This window comes from Pongo abelii, chromosome X (genome assembly GCF_028885655.2).
Source record: "Pongo abelii isolate AG06213 chromosome X, NHGRI_mPonAbe1-v2.0_pri, whole genome shotgun sequence".
Classification (NCBI taxonomy): domain Eukaryota; kingdom Metazoa; phylum Chordata; class Mammalia; order Primates; family Hominidae; genus Pongo; species Pongo abelii.
This window is the reverse complement of record NC_072008.2, coordinates 2,468,896-2,488,568: the sequence shown is the minus strand read 5'-3', so window position 1 is coordinate 2,488,568 and position 19,673 is coordinate 2,468,896. Positions and strand designations below refer to the sequence as shown.

The window sequence follows — 19,673 nt, the reverse complement described above, 5'->3', positions numbered from 1 at the left end:
ATGCTGAGTTGTATAATTATTTCATTGCATGTTGCAATGTAATCATAACAGAAATAAAGTGCACAATAAGTGTCATGCACCTGAATCATCCCAAAACCATCCCCCCAGCCTGGTTTCTGGAAAAATTGTCTTCCATGAAACTGGTCCCTGGTGCCAAAATGGTTGGGGACCGCTGGTATATAGCACTGTAGGATGACTACAGCTCAAAATCATATATTATATAGTTTCAAATATATATATATATAGAAGGAGAATAGTGAATGTTCCCAACACAAAAAATGGTACAGGTTGGAGATGATGGATATGCTAATTCCCATGACCTGATCAGTAGACATTACGTGTATTGCAACTTTACTACGTGCCCCATAAATATGTACAATTATTACATGACAGTTAAAAAACATTTTAAATCAAAAATAAAATAAAGTATGTTTATTGTTTACTTTTAAAATTTTACCTTGCAATTCCAGCTCAAATAATGCTTATTCTTCTTGTATTTTATTTATTTTTTTTTTTTGAGACAGATTCTCACTCTGTCGCCCTGGCTGGAGTATGGTGGTGTGATCTCAGCTCTCTGCAACCTCTGCCTCCCCGGCTCCAGCAACTCTTGTGCCTCAGACTCCCCAGTAGCTGGGATTGCAGACGTGTGCCACCATGCCCGGCTAATATTTTTGTGTTTTTGGTAGAGACGGGGTCTCACCATGTTGCCCAGGCTGGTCTTGAACTCCCGGCCTCACGTGATCCACCTGTTTCAGCCTCCCAAAGTGCTGGCGTTACAGGAGTGAGCCACCACGCCCAGCCCGATGCTTACTATTTTAAAAACAAAATACAATAGAAAAGGCCAAAAATAAAATAGAAAGGCCCTACCCTTGGTTTAATATAAAATATAACCCTGATATCGCAGGAAATAGGCAAACACACACTGGAAGGAGACCACATGGCTGTTTTTCAACATTTTAATTTAAACGTGCCAGCATTTGTCCAAATGAGATGATACAGGCTAGAATGCACGCCGGAATTCCAGACTGGACTCACTCCATAAGCCAAGTCATCACTGCCCGTGAACATGAATTCTGGTCCTCAGAGAAGCTGACAATTTTTCCCTGAACATTCCCGTGGTCTCCCTCTGAAAGCCGATGACCATCCAACCCTGACTCACCTGAGACTGTATCCATATGGCTATTTTAAATTAACCCCTGAAATATCCTATGAGCATCGCCCTCTGAGACTGAAGATTATTAACCACCCACACGGAAAAAGAAACAGCCCCTCCATCACCCACATCTTGCACACACAAAAATGCCACAACTAATGCCATAAATTGAGGCAGGTTCCTCTATCCAAAGGCTAAACTGCTTCAGGTGACCTAAAAAGTGGCCACTCCTCTCCACGTAAACACATCTAGCTGACACAGGCTAGGATCGAGTTCTCCCACGGCCTTCCTATCCCATCTCTAATTTACTCTCTGCTTTTCCCTGGAACGTGCATGATAAATAAACCTTCCACACATTTCAAAATCGCACTTTCCTCCTTTATTACAACGATGCCCATTTTTAACGACACTCTCGGTGGCCCCTGACAGCCACCTGGTGAGATACACAGCATATTGTGCCCATTGAATGAAGATACTTCTGACAATGAGGCTTTCTCGTGAAATAAAGTTTCCCGTCTCATAAAACTGAGAATTCTCTGGAAAGAGCTGAGTGGAAATGGCTTTGAGGAGGGCAGTGAGTCACTAAGTTAATGAGAACTGAGGTAGTGAGGGTAGAGACCAAGCCAAGAGCAGTCAAGGGTGGACCGACTGCACCCTGACTTTTGTTGTCAAGCAGAGAGCATCTCTAGATCCTGTTATCCTGAGCAAGTTGTTGCTCTAAATCGTTTAGGGGCAAGCCCTTGATTCTTCTCAACCAGGAAGTGAATCGGTTTAGATCCTCTAAGCCACCTACATCCCCCAAGCCACCTACAATCTTTCTTCCCAACGTCCACAAGTAGAATTTCTGTCAACGCTCTAGGAAGTCCTGTTAGGATTTAAAGCAGAGAGACCACAGCCGAGGTGTTTCTCAGATACGCTTCGCCAAGTCCAAATGAAAGTCAGTCACCACGTCTAAATGTTTCCTTAGCCCTACAGAAATGGGTCTCCACGGCAAAGCCTCAGAGGTGCTAAATACGTATATTAGTGTTGTTAGCTTAGTGATGGGAGGAAATTTGCAGTGAGGTTTAATTCTAAATAGGGTAGGTCTCATAGCACCTGTACAACACAGCTCCAGCGTACTTCAGAGGTCCTTCGGGCAAGAGCAGAGACCACCATCAAGGGTCTACTAGAATGTTATTACTGCTCGCTTTTGCTGACAGGTTCAAGGGTAGACCTGACCTCTGAAGAAAGCCCAGAAGGCATTGGTGGAGGGGTTGGGGCGAGGGGCTTTAAGGTGGATTTCTATATTCTACGTTTTTTGTATGAGGCACTCAAATGGATTAAGCATAAATAGAGGCACAAGGTTCAACAGCGTTTCCCTTTGAAAGGACCAGAGGAGATCTCCACACAACAGGATCACCCAACAGGACATTGTCTAACTACACACAACGCCCACCAGCTGCCAGATTACTGCAGGAACCGGTCCAGCTTCTCCTGGATGCGAGCAAACGCGTCCTTCCCCATGTAGTCGATACGGCCTTCCTCCCACTTCCTCCTCTCCTCCTCGGGGCTCAATTCCTTCATCTTCTCTTCGATGGAGATCTGGGAAACAGAGACGGCCAGGTCGACCTAGGGAAGACAGTCAGTGGGAGATGGTTTTTGCAGCTGTCCATTATCAAGGGAAAGACTGCTAAAACCCATCCAGTGTAGGGTCCTGCAGAAAGATGCATCTCAGTTCTCAAAAAGAGATTGCGAATCACCAGCACTTTGTTTTTAATGAGACAGGGTCTCTGTCGTCCAGGCTGGAGTGCAGTGGTGTAGTCATAGCTCACTGCAGCCTTGACCTCCTGGGCTCAAGAGATCCTCCCACCTCTGCCTCCTCAGTAGCTGGGACTACAGTGCACACCACCATGCCCAGCTAATTTTTGTATTTTTTGCACAGATGGGGTCTCATTATGTTGCCCAGGGTGGTCTTGAATTCCTGGGCTCAAGCAATCCTCTTGCCTTGGCCTCCCAGTGAGCTGGGATTGCAGGTGTGAGCCTCCACACCCAGCAGCACTTTTCTTTTGAGCTAAATACACACTAGATTTAGTATAATATGCTTAGAAGATAATTTTTTTTGCTTAAGTTTTTTGAAATTTTATAAAATGTAATTGTATATGTTCTCTTTTTCTGAAGAATTGTTTTCATTTCTAGCCACTAAACCATTTTAAACACACACATGCACACATGCACATGTGCACACACACACTACTAATTTAATACTCTCACCCACCAAAACTTCTGTTTTGTATGACAGTGAATAACCAAACTATGTTAAATGAAAAAAAACTCACCTCATGTAAATAAAGCCTGTAAGAATTTGGACTGCTTGGCAAAGGAATTTAAATAATAATTCAGATAGTTTTTTCAATGGCAGAGTTTCTGCCTTCTTAAGGGACATATGAAAAAATAGATGAATATGCAAGTGTGTAACAACACACACACACACTTACTTTTGTTTGGCATTCAGATGAGTCAACAAAAAGAATAAATACATTTGCTTTAAACACTTCTTACCAAGAACTAGAAAGAGACTTTTAAAAATTTAAAGATGGTAACAATAACAGACACACACACATCTATCTATCTATGTATTTATCATCTATCTCATCTACCAACCATCTATTATCTATCATCTATCTCATCTATCTACCTATGTTCTATCTATCCACTCATCCATCCATCCATCCGTCCATCCATTCTATTTATCAATAAATCATCTGTCATCTATCACTCCATCATCTACCTATTTATCTATGATCTCTATCTACCTATCTACTTTCTATCAATCTATCTATCCATTTATCCATCCACCCATCTATCCATTCTATCACTCTATCATTTATCTATTTATCTAAAATATCTACCTGTCTACCTATCTATCATCTATCACTCTATCATTCATTTATCTATCATCTTTATCTATCTACTACCTAGGTTTTGTCTCTTCTATATCTATGTATCTATTATCTAGATGTGAGGATGAATGGATATATAGATGAGATAGATGATAGAAAATAGATAGCTGGGTGTGGTGGTTTATGCCTGTAATCCCACTTTGAGAGGCCGAGGCAGGTGGATCACTTGAGGTCAGGAGTTCGAGACCAGCCCGGCCAACATGGTGAAACCCCATCTCTACTAAAAATACAAAAATTAGCCAGGCTTGGTCGTGGGCGACTGTAGTCCCAGCTACCCGGGAGGCTGAGTCAGGAGAATCACTTGAACCTGGGAGGCGGAGGTTGCAGTGAGCCGAGATCACGCCACTGCACTCCAGACTGGGCGACAGAGTGAGACTCTGTCAAAAAAAAAAAAAAGAAAATCGATAAGAGGTAGATAGATAGATACATGACATGTACAGAGATAGATATATAGAAAGATAAATTTGAGTTTTTACGCCATGGGCATATACTACTTTCTTCTCCAATTACTTGCCAGTGTTTTTAGAAGGTTTTTACATGTAAGATTCTGCCTTCTACACTCATTCCCATATATTATATTTTATTTAAAGACAGCCATCCTATCGATTAAGGTGATAGCAAGAGTTAACAAATAAATTAAAAAGTCCACTTCAGGATACTGCAGCATTTCTCCCCTCTAAGAGCACTTGCATTTAGATCCATTCAGTTCCTGAGAATGAAATGTTTCTGGAATTAACAAGACCTACAGCACCCAACCCCATACTAGTTTTCAAGACAAAACAGCACAGTGATTGTGACATTTCTGCTAACAAGAGATGAGTATCCAAGAAAACAACAAGCTGCTCCAATGTTATGAATTAGGGTATTATACAAGATACTAAATAAAGTTCCCCTAGAGGACAGTGTGGACACACAGGAGAAGAAGGTCAAAGTGCCCCGGTTTAGCAAATCAATGACCGAAATCTTCCTCATCTTTATGAGCCAAGCACTAACTAGGGCTTTCCCTATACCACTCTCCTTTTTAATACCCCTCCTTCCAATTCTGTGAGGTGGGCAACCCAGTCTCCACCTCATGAACACTGAAGCAAAGTAATCAACTCAGGCTGGGCACTGTGGCTCATGCCTGTAATCCCAGCATTTCGAGAGGCCAAAAAAGGAGGATCACTTGAGGCCAGGTATTCGAAACCAGCCTGGACAGCATAGTGAAACCCCAACTCTACAAAAAATAAAAATAAAAAATCAGCTGGTTACAGTGGCCCATGCCTGTAGTCCCATTTCCTTGGAAGGCTGAGGCAGGAGGACTGCTTAGCTATGATCATGCCACTGCACTCCAGCCTGGGCTACACAGGAAGACCCTGTCTCTAAATAATAATAATAATTTTTAAAAAGAAAAAATAATGAACTCACCCAGGATCCCAAACCCACCACATGGCTGAGCTGTCCAATGTAGGTCTACCCAACCTCACACTGATGCCCTGTCACTCACTAATAACTACAGATTCAATTCATAGAGCCTCAAATGATGACCACGAGGGTGGAACATGCTGAAGGGATACATTCACATGTTTATAAGAAAACTTGCTCTAGAAATTAAGTTCAAAATGCTGCATTTGAACATTAACCAAGTAAGAATGAGAAAAACAAGTTCACATTTTCTCCAAGGGTGACTGTCTAGGGAAGGCACTTAGCCAACGAAAACATTTATGATACAGTAGGTCACATTCTAAATATGCGTTCAATACCAACTTTCAGTCTAGACCTAAACCTAGCTCTAGAGCTGTATTGATTATTACTTAAAGACCAAATGGCGTTATTAGATCATGCTTAAAGAGAAAGAGAAAACGTTAGCAATTGCTTTCATTAAATGCATCAATGGAGAGAATGTAGTTGAAGATGAAAACATCTCTAAGAGGAAGGAACAGAAAGCATGCATCTCTCATTTCATCCTGAAAGAAGAAATTATTTGCATGCCCCATTTGGATTCGAACATTAGCATGCCCCACTCCCTCGAATTTTCAGCTTTTAATCTCTTCATTTCAGAAAATGGATTGCTATGCATTAATTTCCATAGTCCCTCAACTTCCCTCCTGATCACTTCTGCAGAACAGCTTTTAAAGAGAGAAAAAGCGTGATGATCAGACTTGAAGACGGCAAAACAGAGTCGGCCGATCACCCCAGGCAAATGCCAGAGAGAAGACAGAAGAATCAGAGGCAGGGGAAGAGGGAAGCCGATTCTTATTTTTGGTTAAATGAGGCTGAAAAATTAACAGCTGTTGTGTGCATGCAGTTGACCTCAGTGACGGTGGATGGCCCCCACCGGGAGCCTCGGGCAAGGGGAAGAATTTGGATACCACCTCCAGTGCATCCTGCAGACTGGGGTCCCTGACAGCCTCAGCAGGGAGTTCCTGGCTTGGTTCGAAGGTTTCCTCGGATGAGACACTTTCGACTTTATTTGCTGGCTGCTAAAACATAACCATTCCATCATTAGTCTGCAGTGGGCTGCAGGGAACTGTAGCCCTAATCTAAATGACGGAGAACTCTTTATCCTGGGGTAAAATAAAATCAAATTATTGGGTTGAGGCCAGGCGTGGTGGCTCATGCCTGTAATCCCAGCATTTTAGGAGGCCAAGGCAGAAGGATTGCCTGAGCCCAGGAGTTCGAGACCAGCCTCGGCAAAATAGCAAGACCTCATCTTTATTATAACTTTTTTTTTTTGAGACGGAGTCTCACTCTGTTGCCCAGGCTGGAGTGCAGTGACGTGATCTCGGCTCACTGCAAGCTCCACCTCCCGGGTTCACACCATTCTCCTGCCTCAGCCTCCGGAGTAGCTGGGCCTACAGGCGCCCGCCACCACACCTGGCTAATTTTTTGTATTTTTAGTAGAGACGGGGTTTCACCGTGTTAGCCAGGATGGTCTTGATCTCCTGACCTCATGATCTGCCCACCTCGGCCTCCCAAAGTGCTGGGATTACAGGCGTGAGCCACTGCGTCCGGCACTATAACTAACTTTTAAAAAAAAATTGATGGACTGTGCTCGATCTTCTTTTCTGGGAATGCTAAAAATAGCTCAGCTTCTCTCCCCTCACTTTTTCTGAGCCATCCACCATGTCTCAGACAAGAAGAGATGCTACAAGTTCTTATGCAATTCATGAAAGTTAAATTTTCAGAGAGATTTGACTTGTTTATACCAAATGCCTACAGAAGCATTTTACTAAGATAGTCTCTCTGAGAGCTTAAAAAAAAAGGGGGATGTCCATAAAGCCAGTTTTCTGATGATATGTGGCAATAAAAGCCCAGATTCATAAGGGTAAATTTAGAGAAAAAAAAGAATTAAAATAAAATCCATAGTCATGGAATATTGATTTTAGACATGGTGCAAGTCCTATCAAAAGTTTAAAAAAATTAATGGAAACATAGATGCTATATAGATGTTGTATCTTTTTCTTATTAATTTTTTTAAGCAAAGTGGAAGAGAATAACAAAATGACCAAAAAGAAAACCCCACAATAAGTTCGAACAGACAGCCAGATTCCTTATCCACCTGGATAATAGAGAAATAGACTAATTATAACACAACTTATTCCAGGTGGGAGAAACCACTCAAAAAAAAAAAAAAAAAAAAAAAGGGAGGAATTTTTAAAAGCATATGGCGCCCCCACTGGTATGTAATGGGGATAGACACTGCGAGAAAATAACAAGCATTAAGAGAGCTGGCCATGTGTAGGTCATGTAGATGAGGAATACCAAGGTGGTTTCAGTCTCTGTGAAGTCTGCAAGCTGAGGGGAAGGCTGGGACAGTGGGTCACACGTTATCACGGCAGGAGTCTCAATTTCAGGACAAGCTATCATCTGTTATAAAGAAAGAGCAAAGGCAAGTTAAGTCAAACCTTCGTGCAAATAAATGCAACTTAATTGAAAATACCCACTCTATTTTTTTCTGCCTCTATGGTGCAAATACAACTTGATATGGGATAGGACTGGGGCAAGGTGATACGCTCACCAATACCTGTCTTTGTTTCTTCTTCTTCTCGGGCTAATGTCTAAGTGCATTTTGTGACCTCCTTGCACCTGGACAGGACCATGGAAGTGATTCCCACAAGCAGATTGAGTGAATGTGAGGAGGTGATGTGACTCACCTCTGGGCTGGGCAACGAGAGGAATAAGATATTCCTATCCTCTCTTCTTCCACCAGCCAGGTGAAAAACAAGATCCCTCCACCCTCTCTGAACTGGGCCTCCATAAGAAAAGAAAACCAAACAGAGAACAAATCAGGTGACTCTTTTCTCAACTCTCCCAAGGATGGTCCATATCTAACACCATTCTAGATGGGGAGGAGATAACTTAATGCATTACGTACAGTGGCTGCCATCAGCAACAGTGCCTAATCCTCCCAAGGAGTCTCACTTGAGAAGAGCTGCCCTAGAAGGTGGTGCACAACAATAGAGCATCCTGGATCCCTGAAAGGCTGCATGGGGTAGAGGATACCTTGGTCACCCCAGTTGGCTGTGATACAAATGAGAAATAAACTTTTACTTATTTGGGGGCTGTTTGTTATAGCAGCTAGCCTACCTTGACAAATACAGGGTCAAGAAGCAAATCTGTGTCCAAACACTGGGGCCCCCATCAAGTCAGGTCACAAAGCAGTTAGCTTAATGAGTGTGAGCAACAGAGATAAGAGAACACTGACATCCTCACTGAAAACACTCTGTGGAATTCTTGGGGGTGGATGGGGTTAAGCCTCAACATGAGCCCCTCTTGCCTGCACCAGGCCAACTTAAGAGAATTGTAATCCTTCAAATGCAGACTCGCAGGCCACGATCCCAGAGATTTTGAGTGATGTCAGCTGGGGTGGAGATCAGTCACTTGGATACTCAGCTCCCAAATTTCTGATCCTAGCATTCCCTTTTAGGAGAGATTTTGAGTGATGTCAGCTGGGGTGGAGATCAGTCACTTGGATACTCAGCTCCCAAATTTCTGATCCTAGCATTCCCTTTTAGGAGAATGTCCAGTTCATTCTCCTAATTGAGGCATGAATGTATGCATTTCACAGGTGTTTATGGAGAGGTAGGTAGTGAAGATTAAACAGTGGCCTACACAGATATGATCTGCACCTTCATGAAGCTTACTATCAAAGAAGACAGAAAATCAACAAATAATACAAAATGGCAAGCCATGAGAAATTCTAGGAAAGAAAATGGTTATCAATTCTAGGAAAGAAAATGTTATCAAGAGACCTCACCTGGCCTAAAGGGGGAGACACTCCTAGGGAAGTAATATCTAGAATGAAGCCTGAAGGATGAGTAGAAGCCAATGATGTAGAATGACTGGAAATGAAGTAAGAAGAAGAACATGCTGAAAAATGCACATGAAAGCAGATCAGTATGTGCAATGCCCTAAGGCAGAGGAACAGGAGCACAGAAAGAAATAGAAAAAAGGTATCTATAAAAACTGAACACCCCCAAAAGTCATTATTAGTGAGATTTACTGAAACTTTAAGATGTAAAAGAGAACACTGTAATCATGAACCTTTTTTTTGACTATTCTAACTCATAATCACGAAAGTGCAATTTATTTTCTTTATTTATTTATTTTATTTTATTTTTGAGACAGAGTCACTTAGGCTGGAGTGCAGTGGCATGATCTCAGCTCACTGAACCCTCTGCCTCCTGGGTTCAAGCGATTCTCCTATCTCAGCCTCTCGAGTAGCTGGGATTACAGGCACGCATCACCAAACCCAGCTAATTTTTTTGTGTATTTTTCGTAGAGATGGGGTTTCACTATCTTGGCCAGGCTGGTCTTGAACTCCTGACCTCAAGTGATCTGCCCGCCTCAGCCTCCCAAAGTACTGGGATTACAGGTGAGAGTCACCATGCCCAGCCTATGAAAGTGCACTTTAAATAACTCACAGAAGAATAGAGTGGAACAGTAGTTGCCAGGGGCTGGGGGCGGGGTGCTTAGAATGAAGACATGTTGGTGAAGGAATGAATATGAAGTTTTAGTTATACAAGATAAATAAGCTCTGGGGATCTAACATACAGCATGGTGACCACAGTTAACAATATAGGATTGTATACTTAAAACTTGCTGTGAGAGCAGATCTTATGTGTTCTCATTACCAAGAACAGCAGCAGGAGGAGGAGGAGGAGAAAGAGGAGGAAGAGGAGGAAGAGGAGGAGGAGGAGAAAACAGCATTTATGTGAGGTGATGAAAATGTTAATTAGCTTGATACAATGATTGTTTCACAATGTATACATACAGCAAAGCATCAAATTGTACTCCTTAAATACATACCAATTTTTATTTGTCAGTGGTACCTCAATACAGCTGGAGATAAATTTTTAAAAATTAACATTAAATAAAATATGGGCTTCTTCTTTCAGATCTCAGCTATGTATGTAAAATCCAAACATAAAATTAAGTTCTAAGAATTATGGTGTAACACAAAATTATAAGTTGTCAAAGACATCAGACAACCATGATAATAGGACTCCTTTTTTAGTAGATGCTCATGGCTGGCTGCTGAATGACACTCATAAACTTCTCAGCTATGATTCCTTTTAATCCCAACAGCCCTATGAGGCAGACAGGTTGAGCCTTCCCTCTTACTGCTGCAAAGTTTAATCTGCAGACAGAGATACTGTCCAACATACGAGAGCTAGCAAGTGAGAGAGAGGGATTTGGGTATGCGCCTCTGTGTCTGCCAAGCCTTGCCCTTGGGCTGTATGCAATGTACATGATTTTCCAGGGTCTGCGAAACACCAAAATGAGTCTTGGGAAAAAATGATGAATGCAATAACTGCGTTATCATAAACCATATGAATCCCATAAAAATGAATAATTTCCTTCTTCAACCAGGGCTAGTAGAGGGATGTCCTGGATTTGAATACTGATACATCAAGGAAAAGGACCTGGAGAAATGACTCTCTGAGTCATGGGGCTTTCAGTGAGATGTCGCACAGACACTTGTTGTGATGGATAAATGAAGCAGCCAGACGGGCAAAGAATAAGTGCTCAAAAAACGATTCCTGGAATTGGATTAGGGAAAATGTCAATCTGTTTCTGTCATCTAATTTCTCCCAACGATAAACACATAAATAAGTTCCATGGGGCCGATCATGAAGTATAATCCTTCCTTGGAAGGGACTTAACTCGGGGTTATATGTTTGATTACAAAGGATGAAATAATGATGCAAGTTTTCAGCTTGCCTTCTGCAGATGTGTTAATCTTATGAATTTAAACGAGGAAGAGAAGTTCAGTCAGCCCTTGCTAATGTTTCTAATCAAGACCCACAGGCTTACTTAACAAGTAATATTAACAACCGAAACATAAACCAACTTTTATGAATAAATATGGCCATTATTTTTACTAGTAAAAAGTAGAAACTTCCCCCTTGCATATCATGCAGAGAGAAATTTTAAGATGAGAAGGCAGCAGTCTCAAAGTCCGCTCTTAAGAACATTTTTGGCAAGCTTGTGAATCCATGAATATAAAATGTGACTTTTACAAACTGCATTTCTTTTTATCCTTAGGTAATAACTATTCTACTGATGTATCCCCTAAAAGCCTGACTGAAGATGGGGTCACCTTGAAAGAAACTGGAGGCAGGCCAGAGAAGAATTCTCAGCTCATTGGAGAGAGAGGCTGAGATATGCAGAGATGCTTAACACAAAATGCTCTGTGTGGGAAGATGAAAGCTGAGAGAGGACATCGTAAAGGCAGACAAGGCAGGGAACAGATAGACAGCAGACACAGAATGTTCCAGTACACAATCCAAGGAGATAACATTTACAGCAAAAAAGGAAGCCCTCCTTTGCATTATGGGCTATAAATTTGTGAAAGTTATTACTGCTGGAGCTGGTAAATGCTAAAAATACAAATATATATGTATCAGCTCAGGAACTGAAATGAGATTTTTTCCACTTTCAGCAAATGGTGAAGCTGTTGTTTCACACTAAGTCTTCTGCCAAAAATACCTAAAAAGGCTGCACAAATAATGTATATAGAATTTTATTTATTTATTTATTTATTTGAGATGGAGTCTCGCTCTGGTGCCCAGGCTGGAGTGCAGTGGCGCCATCTTGGCTCACTGCAACATCTCCCTCCCAGGTTCAAGCCATTCTCCTGTCTCAGCCTCCCGAGTAGCTGGGATAACAGGTACGTGCCACCACGCCTGGCTAGTTTTTTTATTTTTAGTAGAGATGGGGGGGGGTCTCGCCATGTTGGCCAGGCTGGTCTCGAACTCCTGACCTCAGGTGATCTGCCTGCTTTGGCCTCACAAAGTGCTGGCATTACAGGTGTGAGCCACCACACCTGGCCTAGAATTTTTCTTTTTTTTTTAAGTACATCAGAGAGCTACTAAGGCAGCACAAAATTAAGAGTGAAGATATCAGAGACAAACAGAAGAAGGTAAATGTTACATTTGGTACCTTACTTCCACTCATGGCAAATAAGAGGCTGGGAAGCTGAGAAACTGAGTAGAGTTGCCAGCAGTGCTAGGAGGCTGAGGGGCCCATAAATATTAATAATCAGGACCAATGAGGGACTCTGATACACATCACAAGCTTTCTTTTGTGACCTCACTGAGAGGAGAACCAGAAATAGACTGGTCATCACAAACACTGAAGCCTAATTTCCCTCCAGCTCAGCCCCAGATAGGGTCTAGGCAAACTACCTCAAGGTATGGACAAATCACATCAAATCACATGAATTAAAAAAAAAAAAAATCCTCTTTGGGTTGTGACAACATGATTCAGAGCTACAAATTGTCTTTGCAATTTTTTTTCATTTACCATGTCTGGCTGTCTATTAAAAAATTAACTATCATACAACAAGAAAAGACCAAATGAGTGAAAATCAAGAGCAAACAAAATTAAACAACAAAACCAAACCTACCTGAAACCCAGATATGTAATTTATCAGACATGGACTATAATTAAATGTGAGAAATACTTTAAATAAAATGAGGAAAAAGATAAAAATTTTCAAGGTAGTATTGAAACTACATTGATGTTAATTTGAACTAAAAATCTGATGTTAATTTGAACTAAAAACATAATAACTGAAACTAGAATGTGGGTTTAACAACAGATTAGACATAGCCAAAGAGATCAGTTAACTAGAAAATAGGTCAGTAGACTAAAGTATGGGGAGAAAGATTGACAGAAAATGCAGATAACTGTGTCACATATATATGGGACACAGTCAACGGTTCTACTAATGTTAGTAGAGGCCGGGCGTGGTGGCTCATGCCTGTAATGCCAGCACTTTGGGAGGCTGAGGCAGGTGGATCACCTGAGGTCAGGAGTTCGAGACCAGCCTGGCCAACATGCTGAAAACCCGGCTCTACTATAAATACAAAAAATTAGCCAGGTGTAGTGGCGGGTGCCTGTAGTCCCACCTAGTTGGGAGGCTGAGGCAGGAGAATTGCTTGAACCCAGGAGGCGGAGGCTTCAGTGAGCCGAGATCGCACCAGTGCACTCTAGCCTGGACGACAGAGCAAGTCTGTGTCTCAAAAAAAATAAATAAAATAAATAAAAAAGTAAGACATACTTCAACAAAAAGGTGTATTATAAATAAAATAAGATGTACTACAAAAAGAGTAAAAAAACTTGATAGCTTAAAAAAAAAACTGAAGGACATCTATAATCTTTTAATTAACTACATTTCCCTACCCCAAATACTAGAAGACAAAACACTGGAGAAGATACTAATTGCAACTTTTTCCTTAATACATTAATGTATGTGGAAAAAGTTAACATTCAGCTTTACTTTAAAAAACACAGATCTGGGGCAGGCACGGTGGCTCACGCCTGTAATTTCAACACTTTGGGAGGCCAAGATGAGCAGATCGCTAGAGCCCAGGAGTTCAAGACTAGCCTGGGCAACATGGTGAAACCCATCTCTACAAAAAATACAAAATATCAGCCAGGTGTGGCACCTCCTGTAGTCCCAGCTACCTGGGAGGAGGTGGGAGGATCACTTGAGCCCAGGAGGTCAAGGCTGCAGTGAGCCGAGATCATGCCACTGCACTCCAGCCTGGGCAACAGAGCGAGACTCTGTCTCAAAAACAACAAAAACAAAACCAAAACACGTCAACCTTGCCATCATTATATATACCAAAGTAGCTACTGGACTAAAGAGCCCCAGACGCACACTCAGCTTTTATGACATTATTGTGATTTGTGAAAAGAACCTTTTTTTAAAATCTGTGTTTCAGCTCCCCTAAATAAAAAACCCAGAGTAACCCAGTAAATGGACAGCAGGTGACAGTGATGTTGCACGACTCATTTCAAAGACCACCGGGAGTATGAATTAATGAAATGGAATTTCTCCTGATATCCATGGAGGATTGGTTCCAGGACCTCCTGGTTATACCAAAATCCACGGATGCTCAAGTCTCTGATACAAGATGGAATTGTGTTTGCATAATAACCAATGCACATCCTCCCATAGACTTTAAATCATCTCTAGGTTAATTACCATTCCTATTACAATGCACATGCTATGTTGATACTTGCTATGACGTATTGTTTAGGGAATAATAACAAGAGAAAAAAGTCTGTGCATGTTCAGTGCAGATGCAATTTTGTTTCCCCAATATTTTCGATCCAAGGTTGGTTGAATCCACAGATATGGAACCCATAGATGCGGAGGGTGAGCTATATATCAGATACCGTATGGACAGCATCCCTCTCTTTTTTTTTAAGATGTTCAGAAATATTTATTGATTTATCCAAAGTCACATAACTAGTATACAAAGCAGCTCAAATTTTCAACTCCTTGTTCAGTGTTATTAAATATTATCTTGGAAAATGTGACAGTAATATAATAATCTCCAATCAATCAACATACTTTTTGTTAAAAAGAGTTTCATTTTGTTTTGTTTTTACTTTAAATTCCAGGATACATGTGCAGGACGTGCAGGTTTGTTACACAGGTATACGTGTGCCATGGTGGTTTGCTGCACCTATCAACCCGTCACCTAGCTTTTAAGCCCCGCATGCATTAGCTATTTGTCCTGATGCTCTCCCTCCCCTCGCCCCCCAATCCCTTCATTTTAAAAGCCTGAAGACTTCATTGTTTTTAGAAAAATACCCTCATCAGAAAATATATAGACCATAACAAATTTTTTTAGGTCAATTTCCCCGACCCACTATTCACCTACATTAGGATGGAGAGGTGGGGAGAATAGGGGGTGAGATCGAAGGATGAAATTATGTGGACACAGGAACTCCAAAATACCTTCTTTTTTTTTTTTTTTTTTTTTTTTGAGACGGAGTCTCACTCTGTTGCCCAGGCTGGAATGCACTGGCACGATCTCAGCTCACTGCAACCTCCACCTCCCGGGTTCAAGCGATTGCCGGCTAATTTTTGTATTTTTAGCAGAGACAGGGTTTCACCGTGTTGGCCAGGCTGGTCTCAAACTCCTGAGCTCAAGTGAACTGCCTGCCTCAGCCTACCAACATGCTAGGATTACAGGTGTGAGCCACCGTGCCCGGCCCAAAATACCTTTTTTGTTAGTATTCTTTTTGTTCTGTCAGGGTTTTTTGTATCTGTGTTGCAGTCAGCCAACATAACGCTCCCCAGTTATTTAAGGTTATACTTATATTTCTTTTTCTTTTTTTGAGACTGAGTTTTGCTCTGTCACCCAGGCTGGAGTGCAGTGGTGTGATCTCAGCTCACTGCAACCTCTGCCTCCCAGGTTCAAGCCATTTTCCTGCTTCGGCCTCCCGAGTAGCTGGGATTACAGGCACACGCCACCAAGCCTGGCTAACTTTTGTATTTTTAGTAGAGACAGGGTTTCACCGTGTTGGCCAGGATGGTCTTGAACTCCTGAGCTCAAGTGATCTGCCCGCCTTGGCCTCCCAAAGTGTTGAGATTACAGACGTGAGCCACTGCACCTGGTCTAAATGCATTTTTGACTTAAGATATTTTCAGTTTACGATGGGTTTGTTGGGATGTAAACCAATTGTAAATCGAAGAGCATCTGTATTTAAACAGCTTTGATTTCACCTCCATCCCTTTGTCCCATTCCTGAATCTCTCTATTTGAATTTCTCTTCCTTTCTGCTAAATATTTAAGCGGGTCTCGCAGTCTTCTACACACTGGGTCTCCAATGCCTGGGTGTCCCCTCCTTTCCCTAGGACCTACGCAGGCGTCCCCCCTCCTGCTGTAACTAAACACTTCAGCATCCAAGTCTGAGGCCAGCGTGACCTCTCCCTGCCTCCCCTTCATGCCGTGCCTGGGGCTGCTTGCAGGGCTGACAGATCCCTTCTTCACTTCATCACTTTCCTACAGATCAAATTCCATCTGAGCTGGATTTGTCTGTTTTCATCTCCCTTGCTGCCCCCTCTGTGATGTGCATATGTAGTTTATTCATTTAAGGGCCTGCAGTTGGGCACTGCACTATCATCTTCCATTGATGTTTTTGAAGCCCATTGGTGGGCATGACAGTGGGGTGGAGGGAGGGGTGAGTCTGGGCATAGTCCCTGAGATGGGAGATCCAGGTTCTGCAATCACTTTTGAGAACTGCTTAAATACCCTAAACAAAGTACGCTCAGCCCAGCTGGGGTTCATTTCCCCTCATCTTACCCTTGGCCTTGAGCTCATGCTCAAACAGACAGCAGAAGGGCCACCTACTGTCCCCAGCACTACCCAGACAGGGACAGCTTCTACCTGCAAGGGTGATCTTCATCTCCTCCTGGGTCTTGTTCTGGGCCCTGGAAACTGGCGATTCTCCAATTCTTGAGACTTTTTTCCCACCCTCCTCCTTTCTGCAATATTGCCCCTTGAGGATGGGGTGGGGATTTGGAGCCATGCCAAAAATATCCAAACGGCACTGCAATCTCTTGCTGTGGATGAAAACAGCTGATGGTCTTCTCATGGCTGCTGGCTGTTGAACATACTTTTTTTTAAAAAAAAAATTTACTTTTTAAAAATTGACACATAATAATTGTACATATTCATGGGGTACACAGGGATGGTTCAATACCTACAATATTCAGTGATCCGGTCAGGGTAATTAGCATATCCATCATGTCAAATAGGTATCATTTCTTTCTTTTGGGAACATACAATATCCTCCTTCCAGCTATTTGAAACTATAGATTACTGTTGGCTATAGTCATCCTACAGGGCTATAGAACATGACAACATATCCCTCTTGTCTAGCTGTAATTTTGTATCCTTTAACAAATCTCTCCCTATCTTCTCCTTCCCCCACCTTTCCTAGTCTCTAGTACACTCTCTTCTGCTGAGACAGGGTCTTGTTCTGCTGCCCAGGCTGGAGTGCAGCAGCGTGATCTCGGCTCACCGCAGCCTCGACCTCCCAGGTTCAAGTGATCCTCCCACCTCAGCCTTGCGAGTAGCTGGGACCACCAGCAAGTACCACACACCCAGCTAATTTTTGTATTTTTTTGCAGAGACAGGGTTTTGCTATGTTGCTCAGGCTGGTCTCAAACTCCTGATCTCAAGCAATCATCCTGCCTCAGCCTCCCAAAGTGCAGGGATTACAGGAGTGAGCCACTGTGCCTGGCCTTACTTTTTACTTCGGTGAGATTAAATTTTTTTAGCTTCCACAGATGAGTGAGAACATGTGGTGTTTAACTTTCTGTTTCTGGCTTATTTCACCTACCATAATGTCCTCTATTTCCATCCATGTTGCTGCAAATGATGAATTTCCTTCTTTTTTATGGTTGAATAGTATTCCATGGTATATCTATATATGGCATTTTCTTTATCCATTCATCCTTTGACAAACACTTGGGTTGAATCTGTATCTTGCCTGTTGTGAATAAACTGCAAAAACATGGACGGGGGCAGATGTCCCTTCAATATACTAATTTCCTTTCCTTCCGGATAAATGCCCAGTGGTGTGATGGCTGGACCATGTGGTAGTTCTATTTGTAGTTTTTTGAGGAACTTTCATACTCTTCTCCATCCTGGCTGTGCTTATTTTTAATCCCCATCAACAGTGGGGAAGAGTTCCCCTTTCTCCACATCTTCACCAGCATTGGTTATTCTTTGTCTTTTTGATAACAGACACCACCTAACTGGGGTGAAATGAACGTGCTTTTGTGTCCTTGCTCATCTCCTTGGGCATCAAGGCAGGATGATCCTCAATTCTGTCATCATGATTCTCTCCATGAGCTTTCCTCAGAAGCCCCAATCCCTCCACGGGAAAGTCTGTCCTAGGTTTGGCTTGACTGGCTCTGATTGAAAGGTGGCTCACGGACGGACAAACACGAAGCTACATATCTATTCTTTAAGTTGCCACCTCATCGACAATTATGAATCCAAAGCAAAAGTAGAAGTGACTTATGTCAAGAAAAATCCACGGCAACAATTCCATCGAGATTAATATGAATTGAACATGATGGGTGCTGTTTTCGAGAAACCAGAGTGCTAAGTGCTCTCACTCTGGAAATGGTTCTGTTTTTGCAGAAATTGGTGTGGCTACAACTTGGGCTGGAGCTGGGACTGGAGCATCCTGACTGTTTTCCCTTTTGGAGTCTCTGGAAAACCACTGTTTGCCCTGGGAAGCTTGTTTTCAGGGGCTATGACAATCCATGGAAATTCCTCCAGGGGCTGAAGGGTGGAGAATACACACTTGCTTCTGAAAGAGGGTGGCTGCCCTTACGAATGAGGGAGTGCTCACTGTGGTTCAGAATAAACTTTTAAGAATGCTTTTAATAGCCAGGCATGGTGGCTTACACTTGTAATCCCAGAACTTTGGGAGGCTGAGGCAGGTGGATCACTTGAAGCCAGGAGTTCAAGAACAGCCTGGCCAACATGGTGAAACCCGGTCTTTACTGAAAATACAAAAATTAGCCGGGTGTGGTGGCTCATGCCTGTCCACCTACTCAGGAGGCCGAGGCAGGAGAATTGCTTGGACTCGGGCGGTGGAGGTTGCAGTGAGCTGCTGAGATCGCGCCATTGCACTTCAGCCTGGGCGATTGAGTGAGACTCCGTCTCAAAATAAAAAAAAAAGAAGAAAAAAAGAAGAATGCTTTGAAACTCATTTGCAAAAACACAATCCTTTAAAATGATCCCTATTCAGAGAAACCTCAGGCCACAGTTTGCAAAACCACTGATGTACAAGATTCAGTGACAGAATAAGATTAAAATTACACAACCAGAAATCAGAAAGATGGTTTGAAAACCGTTTTCTGAGGACTCAATAGAGTCTTGTGAAGAAAATGAATCTTGGAACCCCAATATCACTAAGCAGGGAAAAGCCCAGCTGGGAGCTGAGCTGCTCAGGGCCTCTGCCTCCCATTCTATTCCGTCCCCGCTCTGCTCACTGAGATAAACGCATATCTGATTGCCTCCTTTGGAAAGGCCAATCAGAAACTCAAAAAAAATGCAACCATTTGCCTCTATCTACTTATGACCTGGAAGCCCCTGCCCCACTTTGAGTTGTCCCGCCTTGCCAGACTGAACCAATGTACTTCTTACACATATTGATACCTCATGTCTCTCTAAAATGTATAAAAGCAAGCTGTGCCCTGACCACCGTGGGCACATGTCATCAGGACCTCCTGAGGCTGTGTCACGGGTGCATCCTTAACCTTGGCAAAAT

At 42.5% G+C, this 19,673-nt stretch overlaps 1 protein-coding gene across 7 annotated transcripts in view; it reads right to left on the bottom strand.

Moving 5' to 3' along the window:
- Positions 1-616: 616 nt before the first annotated feature.
- Positions 617-19,673, bottom strand: part of GYG2 (glycogenin 2) — a 58,758-nt gene continuing 39,701 nt past the window's right edge. For 2 of the 7 annotated variants that reach the window (XM_009234563.3, XM_024241538.2), the window contains exons 9-11: positions 7,837-7,941; positions 6,447-6,554; positions 617-2,761 (exon numbers count right to left, since the gene is read on the bottom strand). In XM_009234563.3, coding sequence (XP_009232838.2) covers positions 2,600-2,761; positions 6,447-6,554; positions 7,837-7,941 — 375 coding nt within the window. In that variant the 3' untranslated portion in view covers positions 617-2,599. The other 5 variants (XM_009234564.4, XM_063721189.1, XM_024241542.3 and 2 more) reach the window with 3 other exon arrangements.